Source organism: Equus przewalskii, chromosome 26 (assembly GCF_037783145.1).
Source record: "Equus przewalskii isolate Varuska chromosome 26, EquPr2, whole genome shotgun sequence".
NCBI lineage: Eukaryota > Metazoa > Chordata > Mammalia > Perissodactyla > Equidae > Equus > Equus przewalskii.
Window position 1 is genome coordinate 21,222,607 of NC_091856.1, and position 14,383 is coordinate 21,236,989.

The following is a 14,383-nucleotide window of genomic DNA, read 5'->3' on the forward strand; positions in this document are numbered from 1 at the left end:
ATTAACCAATAACCAAGCATCAATAATGCTACCTGCATGACAATTTGGATGATGCCCAAATCCAGGCGATCATGGCTGCTTTGTTACAAAACTCATAGTGGACCATTCACATTGTATTCAGTGCTATGGGCAACCACTGTAGTTGGACCATGAGGCAGCTCCTTAATATGACATTGATAAAGTTAAAGATGGAAGAAACTAAAGCCCTTTATCAGCGCACCAAGGGGTCTCAAGGAGTTATTATATCTGTTAGATGGAAGCAAAGTAACACTTATAGAGATATTGGTGCAGCTCTCAAACTTTTGTTAAAGGATCACCTAGAGTTCTTGTTAAGAATGTTAACACTGGGTTCCATTCGTAGAGAAGTTGATTCACTAGTTCTGGGGATCATCAGCCCAGATGACTCAAATGCAGATAACTTCTAGGCCACAGCTGAAAAAAAAGTACTAATTTCAGTAAGTTTGGACCCAAACCTAGTCCATCTCTTTGCTTGTGCTTAGCAGGGCAAAAAGTCACTAGCAGCCTTGAGAAGGTCTACACAAAGGAAGGGGTGATATTTGCCAAGGGCTTGGATGGGGGCTGTGTCAGTATTTATTGCTCTTGCTAGCTGGGCTCTGGACAAGTACTATATCATGATGACCTTTCCATATAATGGGCAGTAATCATCAAGTATAACTACGTTGTAACACATGCGCAGAACTCATTTTCTTCCTGAAAACCAGACCCAGTACTCAGCCTCCTACAATACTTCAGCACCATGGAGAGCCCAAAGTACAGGGTAGGCTGAGAGCTCTCTCTACTAAGAAAGTGCTGCAATTTGGCAGCTTAAGGTTCATGGAGGGAGATGAGAAAGATGAGAGCTGTGTTGGCCATGGTCTCTGGGTGGCCATGTCTTAGTGGAGTCCCTCCCATTTGATGGAGGCTGCTCTCATCCTGATAGGCCTCATTATGACGTTGTTGTTGTTTATAACTCAACCAGAGGCCTTAAGTGGGGACCTATATTATGATCTGGGTATATAAACATACACTTAAAAAATCATTGAACTGTACACTTGCAAACTGTTTTTACTATATTTATGCTATATCTCAATACATTTATAAATATTAATGCCAAGTGCTGATGAGGGTTCAGGAAAATAGGCACCATCGTGACTTCTCCTCTTGCCTCTCTGCATTACACTCTCATATCTCCAGAAATCAGAGGTAGTCTAAACCGTATAAAGTGCTCTTTGTTAGATCCTGCTCCACCCCTATAGAAACTAGATTCTACTCCTTTCAAATCCTAGTTTCCTATCTGTCAAATGGGGATAATAAAGATAACTTTGGAGAGCGGGTGGGGGAATGGAATGAGCAATGTGCATAGCTTATACACCCTCAGGAGACATTGGCATCATGCTGGGGGAGGTCTGCTTGCCTATAACTACTAGACAGCCATCCACCTGAATTCAACTATTAGCCGCTCTCAAGATTCTTGCTGATCCCCAGAAGAGTGAGGATCTTCAAGTGTTAATGTCTTCCAGTGGGAGTCACTTTCATGGGAGCAGGGGATGGCATATAATGGGCTCCCTGTTCTATTTTCCTAACTGAGAATAGCTACTCTCATCTATTTAGTTTCTTATACTTCTTGTCCTGCCATGTCCCAGTTTCTGATGTCTCTTCTTTAATGGATTATTTTAGGAATAAGAGTAAAAACAGCTGCTATTTATTGAGCAAGCACAATGTTTTAGATACTCTACTGGTATTTTATACACATTATGTCATTCAATTTTTTTCAAAATAATCCTCATTTTATAGATGTGAAAAATGAGACTCAGGAAGTTTAACTGACCCTCCCACATTTCACAGCAACTAAACAATGGAACTGAGATTTGAACCTAAACATGTAACATTTCAAAGGATACATCCCTAACCAAGATGTTATTGCGTGTAGGCAAAGGGAGTTCCATTATGCCTCAAGACTGAGACACTCAGCTAGGTCTTCCTAGTGTCACCTGCCATGTTTGACCCATCACTTCTTTAGCACTTGTACACTCTGTGGTTATTTCCAAATTTTCTCTGATCTCTATGAATTCTCTGCCTTAGCTCTCCTTGACTCAGTCTCTCCTTTCTGCTTAGAGATCTAGATGAGAATCCTGCAGAACTATTCATAAATCTGCTTTAATTCAGGCTCCACTCATTCACTCAACACATATTTATTGAGCATCCATCATGGATCAAGCAGTGTGCTTGTCACTAGGGATGCAATATGCCTCCCAGAGGACACAACTCCTGCCCTCACAGAGATTCCAGGCAAGAGAAAGAAACAGACAAGTCTACAGGCAGTTATAAAGTTTTAAGTTTATGATACAGGTCAGAATAGGGACCATCAAGAAAGGGAAACTTTTAATTGGCCACATTTTTGTCTATCCTTCCAAGAGATGACAAAAGTTTTGCAGTTTTCCTGTATGATCCCTTGATTTTGTTATTTCCTAGATGTGTGCTATCTGAAAATCTGATAAATATGGAATCACAGGCTTCACACTAATCCTATGAGATAGGTATTACTATCATTCCCTTTTCACAGATGCAAAGACTGAGGCTCAGAGAGGTAAGTCATCCACTTGGCTACAGAAGTGGCAGATGACAGCACAAGTATTTGAATTCATGGTTGCATTATTCTATAGCCTCTGCTTTTAGCCAGTAAACTCTTTACTATGACCATCAGCATGTCACTTAGCCTTTTAGTGCTCCATTTCTACATGCATGAAAATAAATATTCAAAATTTGAATGTGCCTCTAAAGACTAACATTCTATAGCAGTGACTGGCGAGGATAAAAGGTAAGGTCACATGGCTTCAACAGTGGTCAAAATTTGCCCTATTGGTTTTTCCAACCTCATAGTTCATCACTGTTATTCTCCCATCCCCATATTCCAGCCACATTCAGGTTCTGGCAATTCTTCCAATTCCAGGCTCCATGAGCCCAGGTGCCTAGCTGCATCTGTAAATTTTGTTCTTTCTGCCTCCCTCTGCCATCCCTCTGTCATCTCACACTCACAAGTTTGCCTGTCTATGGGCACATTTGATTTGATGGGGACAAAACAAAAGTCTTGTGCTTAGGTCAGAAAATCAACTGAATGTATAGAAGATGAGACATACTGAATTTATTTGCAATTTAAGTGAAAAACAAGTTGGAGTTAGTTCCCTATAGTGAAGCGGAAGAAATCATAGGATGCATTAATAGAAGTCTGGATTTTTCAGAGAAAGGAGGTGGAAGTTCCACTTTGGAAAGAACATACGGAGGGGACTGATGTTAAGTTCTGAATATTGCAACATAAAAACCGGAGATAGGGGCCGGCCTGGTGGCGCAGTGATTAAGTGCGCAGGTTCTGCTTTGGCGGTCCGGGGGTTCGTCGGTTTGGATCCCGGGTGCAGACATGGCACTGCTTGGCAAGCCATGCTATGGCAGGTGTCCCACATATAAAGTAGAGGAAGATGGGCATGGATGTTAGCTCAGGGCCAGTCTTCCTCAGCAAAAAGAGGAAGATTGGCAGCAGACATTAGTTCAAGGCTAATCTTCCTCAACAACAACAAAAAAAAATGGAGATAAAATTGAGCTACGTTGAGATAAGGCTGAAAAATACAAATTAAGGATCTCAAAAACATTCAATACACACCTAATTGGAAAAAGATTAAAAAAAAATAACGGTACTAATATGGTGCTAAATGTCAGAAGGGTGGTTATCTCTGGGAGGGCATTTACTGGGAGGGGACATATGGAAGCTGAAAGTGCTGGAAACATTTTCTGGTTCGATCTGGGTGAACTTTTACATAAAAATTTATTAAGCTGCATGCTTAATATGTCATCTTTATTGTATTTATGATAACCTCAATACAGTTAAAAATAGTAATGTCAAGTGTTTGGACAAGCATTTGGAGAAACGACGCCATCATATCACACACTCAAGAATATAAACTGGAACAACTTTCTAGAGGGCACTTTAGCAATAGATATCGAGCACGTTAATCAGTTTCTTGGACCATGCTTGGCGAATGATTATAGTGACTACAGCGTCTCATTAATTCAAATTAATTGGGTGAAGAGTAAATGGTAGGATATAACATACTTGTAAACTACATTTACAGAGAATGAGAGATGAGTATTCTCCAGGACATTCAGGGAATTCCAACAAAGCTCAGACGATCTCCTCTGTCATATTTTTTTAATTAGCAAATACTATTTTTTGGGGGGGATATATTTAGGTAGGAATAGAATGCACAAGCATGATAAGAAACAGTAGTTTCTCTGAAGTAGCTCAATCTTTCTGCACTCATATTTGAATTCTTCCTTCGCTTAACAAATCTTATCCTTGTCCATGGAATAAAAGCAATCTTAGTTCCATTAAAACAATCTAGAATTCTAAATGATAGGGGTCTTTTACAAGGCCTTTGGCTGCTCCTTTTTTTTGGTAATATAATTTTGGGGTGGGGCCGTGCATGGAGGACCTTCGAGCAGAGAGCGGAGCAAGGTGCTGAGTAGGTGTGGGCTATCTCCGATGCTTAGCTCTTACCGTCTGCAATGAAGTGCTCAGGCACATGCAGAGTCACCTTCACCGTGAGTGGACAGGACATCTGACTGCCACACACCATGGCCAGGATGCAGGAGCTCACAGCAATCAGCGTCAGGGCCGTCTTGTTCACTGGGCTTTTCAGCAAACCTAATAACACAAACACATAAGTCCATGAGGTGAGGAAACAGGGAGAGCATGGAATTCGGGAATCCTGTTATTTTCCAAATGGGAAGCTGCCAAAAGAAACCCTAGTTCTCAACCTCTGTGTTTGCAATGACATCTCAGGGGCCACTTGCTGGGTCTTGGTTTAACTCTCTATAAAATGGGCTTAATAGCCCTTTTGGTATAGATGAAAGAAACAAGCTTCCTGAGAATTGTGGCAAATCTCACTCCTCCCCTCCCAATTAGGCTGATCATTCTTGATGATAATTAGATGATATTAAACTCTCTACTCATTTTAGAAGCAAGTGAGAGTACACTGTGTTGTTGAATTCATAGGGCCTCATGGAATGAGCATGGACTTTATAGTTTGACAATTCTGGGTTCAAATTTGGGCTTTAGCCCTCATTGGCTGTGTGACCTGTTTCAATCTCTGAACCTCAGTTTTCTTATGTGTATGATGAGGATAATCATAGACAGCTCATAGGTTTATTATTGCGATGATAACGTGGCATAGAATCTATACAATGTCTGTTGCCTAGAAGGGTGTCAAGGACTGGTAGAATCTGATCAAATTAATTTCACAAGCATTTACTGATCATCTACTATGCGAGATAAACAAAGAACAGAACAAGAGCAGTTCCTGCTCTTCAGGAGCTTACACTAGGCTTAGTGGGAAAAGGCAGGGTGATCCACAGCTAATTCGAATCAAAGGCAAGTTGTGTTAAGAGTGAGTAGAGATGGCAGAGCATAGGGACAGAAGTTTTGCCTGAGAAAATTAAAGACAATTTCACAGCTGTAGTAGAATGAGTGGATTGCATCTGCATGGCAAGCAGAGCACTAGGCCAGCAGAGAAATTCTGTGGATGATGTCCTGGGTCCCCACTGTGTTTCATTCTTTAGGCTCTGCTATTCACATCTACTTTCAAGCTTTTGATTACCATTTTTAGAGCAATGCCTCCCAAATTTCTATTACCCACCAGGCTCTTCTTTTGAGCAAAGCTTTATGCTCAAACCTCTTGGACATCTCTCTGTGCATGTTCCATGGGCATGACAAAAACAACACGTTCAAAACTGGATACATTATCCTCTCCTTAAAGCTCTCTCCTCCTCCTTCTCCTGGGCTCCTCCACTTATTGAGAGAACCGCTATTTAAACTGTCCAGAAACCTAGATGTCATCTTTCAAACTTCTGTCTTCCTCCTTCACAGCAGCTAAAGAGCCATGCTGTCCTATTTATTCTGTGTCATTAGCATTTCCACCTCTTTCTCTGACCTCTTCTATTGTCTGTCTCCTTGCGGGATGAGGGAAGAGTGGGCACATCTTCCCATCTCACTCCCTGCTGGAACCCCTTGAACTGTTTTAGAGAATCTGGCCACAGAATGTAATCCATGCTCATTAGCCTGGCATCCAAGGCCTTTCCTGGTGGGTCTCTACATTCATACCTCCTGTTGCTCTCTCCTACCTGGCCCAGGTGCCAGCAGGGCTGCATTACTGCAGTGCCACCACAGTCAATGCTCTTCATCATGTTAATCTTAGCATAGGTGTTATTTCTTCTGGGTAGAAATCCACTTGTTTCCTTGCCCCGCCATCACTCTTTGAGATTAATCGTCAACGTCCTCTAGGCACACAAGTGCCTATATTTGTTGTGCTTCCCAAAACATCTTATTCAAACACCAGAGTCTAGTCACCAGATGGTAAACCCCTTAAGGGCAGGGGTTTTGCTCACCATTGTATCCCAATGCCCAACGCAGCATCTGGCAAGTGGTAGAATCTCAGTAAATACATCATAACTTTCAGGGGTGATAATAACAATATTCACAACCAGATCCAGGTGTTGACCAATCAAAAAGCATGCCAACCAACATTGCCAGATGGGTGAATCTTAATGGAACAAAGGCCCTTATGACAGCCCACTTCGGGGTTTTTTGTATGGTTATTCAGTTTTCTTAATAAAATCTCAGCTGCTTAAGGGAAGGGAACCCATCCTCACTATCTTTATGTCTCTCACGCCAAGCTCACCATCTGGAACCTACAAATTGCTTAATTAAAGAATAGGGTCCTTGTCTTTATTGCCAGTCCTAGGATAAGGCATAGGTTATGGTGGGAACAATTCATATATCTGTGGTTAAAGTTGTTGAATATTTGTTAAATGGAAGAGCAGATAAAATAAAAAGATGGTTCTGGTGTCAGGAGATGGGAAATTCCTAAACCTAAAATGACCATAGAAAAAAAGGAACAGATTTTATCTCTCATCTGGGAGCCACAAGAAGCTGTTTCAAACTACAATATAAATAGTTTAGTAGCTAAATAGCATCAGCAAGCTAATATTGATGTTTTGTACCAGAGAGGGTGTGGACTAGGGGTTGATACCTAGCATAGGTCTTTCCCTAAAAAGTCAACAAATTGGGGCCAGCCCAGTGGTGTAGTGATTAAGTTTGTGTGCTCTGCTTTGGCAGCCCAGGGTTCATGGTTTCGGATCCTGGGCACAGACGCACACACTGCTCATCAAGCTATGCTGTGGCAGCACCTCACATACAAAAAACAAAGGAAGACTGGCACAGATGTTAGCTCAGAGCCAATCTTGCTCACCAAAAAAAAAAAAAAAAAAAAGTCCACGAATTAACCTAAGCCTAGATATTTAACAAAACCTCCAAATAACAGTTAGCAGCAGTGCTGAATTTCCATTCTAAGTTCTGTGGAGTCTGTTCTGAGGGGAAGAACATGTAAGGATGAGCACAGCATGAACAAATTCTTGGGAAGGTGAACTAGGGCCAGACAGTGAGCTGTGAAAGGCAGTTACAGTCTCCTGGCATTGGGGAGGTGGATGTCCTGTATGGACAACAGCATCCTGTGGGTCTCAAGAAGGCATCTCTCAGACCTGGCCCATAGAGCAGCACAAATGGATGTGACCAAGACATTCCTTTCACTAATTAGCCAACTACCAGAAATACCACCCAGGCTCCACAGGACTGATTCTGGTCCAGGGGAAGAAGGCTGAGGGGCAGGAGTGGAATTTCTCATTCTAACTCCCTGAACTCATGCCGGGCTACTTGCATCCCCTATGTCATTTAAACCTTCACAGTAATCCAGGGTCTTTAAGCGTCGGTGGGGTGAGGAGTAAAGTCACATTAGCTTATTGGCCCTCAGTTTTCTCATCTGGAAAATAGGAATAAAATGACTTATCCTTCAAGAGTGTTGTGACAACTAAGTGAGACAGCAAATGTTGAATACCAAGCATAGTTTTTGGCATGTGATAGGCCCTTGGTAAATGATCATTTCCAAGCCAGATTCCGTATTTATCTCATCACTGATGACAGAAACCAGACTTATTTACCTCTTTGTCCAAAATATTATCAGAACATATAGAATTATTCTTTATGGAAACTGAAGACAAAAAGAGTGGATAGTAAGGGAGAGTCATAAGTAGAGGGAGGGAGAATATGAACGCCCAGCTTCCTGGGGCAGCCATTTACTCAGAGAACGCCTGAATCACCACAGTTGTCTCTGAAGTCCAGGAAGAAGGAAGTGGCAGGTTAAGTCTGCTCTCAGGCCAGATGCCTGTGGAGCAGCCACGGTGGCTTGGGGAGTTTCTATGGCAACGGGACCTGGCAGAAACTTCACAGTGGGACTCAAACCGAGGTGACTTCTTAGGAGTTCCTGGCCTAGAGAACTGATCATCCCTCTGAGTAGGGGTTGTAGACAGTGGCAAGATGGAAACTACCAATAATACCCACCCCCTCCTCATCTAGGCTCTGTATTGCATTGCAGGAAGCAGAGACAGGAAAGAGAACTTCCATTTGTTGACTATTTACTGTGATCTAGGCACTATGTCTAGCACTTACATCCATCCAACCAGTTTTTATTGAACCTCAACTCTTTCCCTGCACTGTTCTAGGCACAGGGAAAATAATAGTGAACCAAACAGCCAACGTCCTTGAAGCTTACATTTCAGGGGAGGAGAATTACCTCATTTAATCCTTACAGCAAACTGTTGTTACTATCCCCATTTTACACACGAACAGAGGGACAGAACAATGAAATGACTTGTTTAAGGTCACCCAACATGTATGTGGCAGAGGTGGGATTAGATCCACTTCTTTCCGTCCTCTCCCCATATCATACTACCTCCCACTTCATCACAGAGTAAAGGTCCCATGATAGCATCATGTAGCTGAAGAAAGAGCATGGCCTTTGGAGCCAGATATGTCTATGTTCCAAGGCTGGCTTAACCACAAAATCTTCCTGTGACACCAACTGATCTAACCCTACTAGGACAAAATATTTCCATCCGAAAAATGGGAACACTAGTCTTCTTTCAGAGCTGATGTGAGGACGAAATAAGATAACCCATGTAATTGGCAGAAAAAAAGAGCTCAATAAATAATAGTTCCAGATCATAACATGAGCATCCTCAAATGGTTAGGGTCACGGTTATCCCTGGTTCACATCCCAGTTGGCAGTTCCCTCTCTATCACTTGCAGGGGAGTGAGCTGTGCTGTAGCAATAGAATTTCATCAGGGCGTATTGATTGCTGGAACTGGAGAAAGTTAATAATCTAATTTCCCTTTCATTTCCCCTCCCTTTTACCCCTCAACTCCTCTCATGGCAGCAGAGAATGGCATAAAATGCATTGCTTGAGAAATTCGGTCGGAAATAACTCAGCATTGTTGATCCACACGCTGCCTATAATTTGGGGTTTGATTGATTCTCAGTTTGGAAATGCCAGGTTGAGAGAAGCAAATCAAATTTAAGCTAAATTTGGAATTGAATCAATCACATTTTACAATGGAGAAAATAGATCTAACCCCAGCAGACCACTGTGTGTGGAAAACTTAAAGCTGCTGTACTCCTATTGATTTCATCCTCCCGATATCCGCAGGGAACGAGAGACTAGGTCCTAAGACGAGAAGTCATTTCTTTCTTGAAATAGCATATGGAGTTGAGGTGATGGAGGAACCCAGGACATTAGACAGATGGAGTCCAGGAGGTAGGAAGGTGGCTTAGATTAGGAGGAAGAGCCTGGGTTTTGGTTCTAGACATGGAAATTTCAAACCACTCTTCTGCTGAATAGCTATGTAACTTTTGGCAAGTTACCTACACTCTCAGAGCCTCAGTGTTCTGATCTATAAAATGGCAATGATAATCCTCAACTGGTAGCAAAGCTGTGTGGATTAAATGGGAGATCATAATTACAACATCAAGCACACATACTTAGGGATCTAGACAATCTTGGTATCTTTCCTTTCACCTCAGTTCCTCAAAACTCCACTGCCCAAAACTTGGCAACTACATGGATATCTACAGGACGTGGGGTACTTTGGCTCAAGCTAGAATTCTGGCTTTTATACTTGGCTGCTGGCCCCCATGGACAAGTCACCTTACTCCACTTAGACTCAATGACCTTATCTGGGAATTAATTTGTTCAATAAGTTGTTATTTAATGTGCACCTGCTTCTGCCAGACCTCATATTTTGTGCCCTACTGTTATTTCCAGTGGTTATAAGTATGTGTGAATATACTAGTGCTCAATAAACATTCATTGAATGAATGAGTGAGTGAATGAAAGCTTCAGCATTACTCCCCATTCTACCAAGAGGTATCAGTAATGGAATACTGCTATTAGTTCTTTTCTAGTCAAATGTATTCACTGACTTTCTCCAACAAGGATTGGTCCCCACCCAGCGAGAAATCACGCAAAAACCCCTAGAGAGGCCGCCAATCCTCCTGCATATGAGAGTGACCACTGCAGATTGCTGGCGTGCCCCACTAACCTCACTAAGTGCCTCCTGAGATTCCTGCTGCACCTGCGCTCCAGCTCCTCTGTGCTTCTCTGCATATTTCTGGAAACTAAAATTAGGACACATCGTCTGACAAGTGCAAGTGTCATGCTGGAGGCAGGAGGAGAGACTATTTGAAATCAGGGCTTTGTTAGAACTCTGGGGAAAGTGGCCCCCTATCCTCAGCCTGCCTTATGTCTGGATTCTGCACACACTACTTGAGCGTGATGTGTCAGTATGGGCATCTTTTCCCCCGTCTTGCCCATCTGGAGCCAAATGTGTCTTCGTCTCCCCGTCTCTATCTCTGCCATGAACTAGTTTCTTGTGCTCTCTGGCTTTCTGACCTGGGCACTCTCAAATCCATAGTATGCTTTGAATCATTTGTAATTTCCCCAATCTCCCATCTTCTGTGGGATTTTCCTTTATAAGATCTGTGCAAGTGTTCATCCAATCTTTGCATACATCCAGAGACAGCAGACTCAACCCTTAAGAAGCAGCAATTCTACTCTCACATGGTTGTACCAAACCATTCCAGAACCTCACTCTATGAGTCAACTTCTGCAGTCCCAGTCAAATAGCATGCATCAAATACCTCCTCTTCAGGGCAGCTATTTAGTTAAAAGTGGCAATGAGATGACCTTGGAGACTCTTTCCTCCAAACCAATTACTGTTAGCTTTGCTTTATTTCTCCAAAGTTATATTTTGAGTCTCTTTATTACACTTTGTAAAGATTTGGTTTTTTACAATGGCTTTCCTAGTAAAGTATATATCACCACCATCATCATCATCATCATCACCACCACCACCATCACTACTAGCCTTTAAAAATCACTTATGTGTCAGACAACATAACTAAATTTTTTCATGTAGTATCTCATTTAATCTTCACAGTAACTCCATGAGATGCTATCTATTATTACCCACATTTTACACATGAGGAAACTGAGGCCACCACTTGATAAATGCCATGCAGCTCAAAGGTAATAGAGTTGAAATGGAAAACCATTTGACTTCAGAGTCCAAAGTTTTAACCATCACCCTCCTTACCCTCTCTGCCAACCTGCTAGATGTAGCCTGAGCAGAGAAGAATCAGCCCTAACTACTAAACTGCCTACAGACCTCAGCTTGTTTCATGGACCTGAGGTGACTATGGCTAGACTTGTGGCGGTCTCATCACCCCACCTGATGTTGACCACAGGTCTTCAAGGGAATCTCTCCTTATCACCAGAGGGGACTTTACAAGGAGGGCGGATGGTGAGAGGAACAAGCTAGATGGCTGTTTCTCTTCCTCTCTGAGCCCCAGAAAATACTACATGGCCTCAACTCATTCAGGGTGCTACTTGGGGCCAAACCATTAACCATTAGCTGTGACAGTGTGGAATGCTATTGGCTAGCTCTGCTCCACGGATAAGGAGAGTTTCTGTAGTTTAGGTTTGGATTGTGGCACTCTGCTGAAGATAAAGCCACTGCCAGCAGACACTGGCTCTTTCAATTTCTCTATGGAAGTTACAGACAGTTTTGCCTGGAAGTGTGAAGTAACTTCAAGGTGATGACAAGGGAGATGGTGACAATGGTGTTGGTGATGAAGATGACACAGATAGTGCCATATTTTGTCAGTTTTTATTAGTTTACAAATTATTCCCAAACATCTCATTCACTTTCCACCAAAAACCAATGCAGTAGGTATTGTTATTATCTCCAGGACACAAATGAGAAACCAGAGACTTAAAGGTGGACTCATGTTTAGACAGCAGAGGACTAACTGGGTCTGGAGCCACATCTACTGATCTACAGCCTACTACTCCTTCCATGACACTATACCGAGGTCTCACTGACGAGGTGTGAAGGCAGGATTAGACTCTGTGCCCACTACCTCCAGACCCATTGACCACACAAATGTATCCAAATGCTCCAGAGCCAGTGCAGTATTTCCCACAAAGCAAAATGTATCTTGAAAAGAAAAAATAGTCCCATTTTCAAAAAATTCTGGGTCACGCTACATTCTATATTCCCCTCTTAAAGAATATACTAGAGTATATATCTGGCATCAAAATCTCTGAAAAGGCCTGCATGAAATTCTCTTGAGCAGAATTTAACCTGATGTTTCCCAAAAGTATTAATATATTGCAGAACAATTATTCTAAGGGACAAGGTAGGAAAAACGATGAGCTAGTTTAATAATTTATATAAAGGTTGCTCTTAGTAATATCAGCAGCTCCCAATAGCTAACTGTTGCTCCTATACCAGGCACTGTGTTAAAGAGTCTACATATATTTACTTATTTAAACTTATCAACAGCCTTGCAAGGCAGAGAGTACTGCTTCTATCTAAAAATGGGAAGACAAGACTCACCCACTGGGAAATAATAGAGGAAGGTTTCATGGTCAGTATTGTCTGACTCCAGTATCTGGATTCTTCTGGTTCTCAGGTGTTAAAATAAAATGGAATTTTACACTAGTCCAAAAAGATATCAATACACCCCCATGTTCATAACAGCATTATTTACAATAGCCAAGACATAGAAACAACCTAAGTGTCCATCGATGGATGAACAGATCAAGAAGCTGTGGTATACACACACACACACACACACACACACACACACAGAGGAATACTACTCAGCCATAATAAAGGAAAGTCTTGCCATCTGCAGCAACATGGATGGACCTTGAGGGCATAACGCCAAGAGAAATAAGTCAGACCAAGAAAGACAAATACTGTATGATTTCACTGGCATGTGAAATCTAAAAGAAACAAAAACAAATTCATAGAAAAAAAGATCAGATTTATGGTTAACAGGGGGGGGGGGGCAATGGGGGGAGGGGGAATTGAAGGAAGGTGGTTAAAAGGTACGAACTTCCATGGGGCTGGCCTGGCAGCATAGTGGTTAAGTTCACATGCTCCACTCTGGCGGCCCAGGGTTCATAGGTTTGGATCCCAGGCACGGACCTAGCACCACTGGTTAAGCCACACTGTGGTGGCATCCTACATAAAATAGAGGAAGATCGGCATAGATGTTGGCTCAGCAAGGATCTTCCTCAAGCAAAAGGAGGAAGATTGTCAACAGACGTTAGCTTGGGGCCAATCTTCCTCACACACACACACACAAAATAAAGGTGTGAACTTCCAGGTACAAACTTAATTATGAGATAAATAAGTACTAGGGATGTAATGTACAACATGATGACTATAGTTAACACTGCTGTATGATATAGAGGAAAGTTGTTAAGAGAGTAAATTCTATGAGTTCTCATCACATGGAGAATTTTTTTTTCTCTCCTTGCCTTTTCTTTTTGTTATATCTATATGAGACGATGGATGCTTACTAAACTTATTGCGGTAATCATTTCACAAAATACCTAAGTCAAACCTTTATGCTGTACACCTAAAACTTATACAGGGATGTATGTCAATTATATCTCAGTAAAACTGGAATCAATTTAAAAAAAAAGAAAATGGAATTTTAGAGTCACAGGAAAATATGTGCAAGGAAGGAAAAGAGGCAGGAGCAAGAGGCCAGTTCAGAAGGTTAAAGACTATTCGACTGATATTTAGCAGGCTGATGGAATGTATTAGGGGAAGGAACAAGATGCTGTACTCAATGGAGGAATCTGCAGTGTGCAGATGAGAAACTGGAGATAATTCAAAAGAGCTAAAGTTCTAGGAAGGCTCAGAAATAAATAGGAAAGAAGGAGGAAGAAAAAGTAGCACTGGGTTTCAGTTTCACAGGTGATCATCAGCTGGTACTGACTTACGAAATAAAATTTATTTTAAAGACACAGGTGTTTGATTTCTCTGTTCGCCCTCTTAGACTGTAGGCTGCTTAGATGCATCACCACATTCAGCACACACCACTGATGGGAAGAGAAGTGGCAAAGAGGAGCTGGGGACCAAGTA

At 42.0% G+C, this 14,383-nt stretch overlaps 1 protein-coding gene across 7 annotated transcripts in view; it reads right to left on the reverse strand.

Moving 5' to 3' along the window:
- The window catches only part of ASTN2 (astrotactin 2), an 827,990-nt gene that overhangs the window by 498,330 nt on the left and 315,277 nt on the right, over positions 1-14,383 (reverse strand). For all 7 annotated transcript variants that reach the window (XM_070596244.1, XM_070596246.1, XM_070596242.1 and 4 more), the window contains one exon: positions 4,550-4,696. In XM_070596244.1, the coding sequence (XP_070452345.1) occupies positions 4,550-4,696 (147 nt within the window). The remainder of the gene's footprint in view (positions 1-4,549; positions 4,697-14,383) is intronic.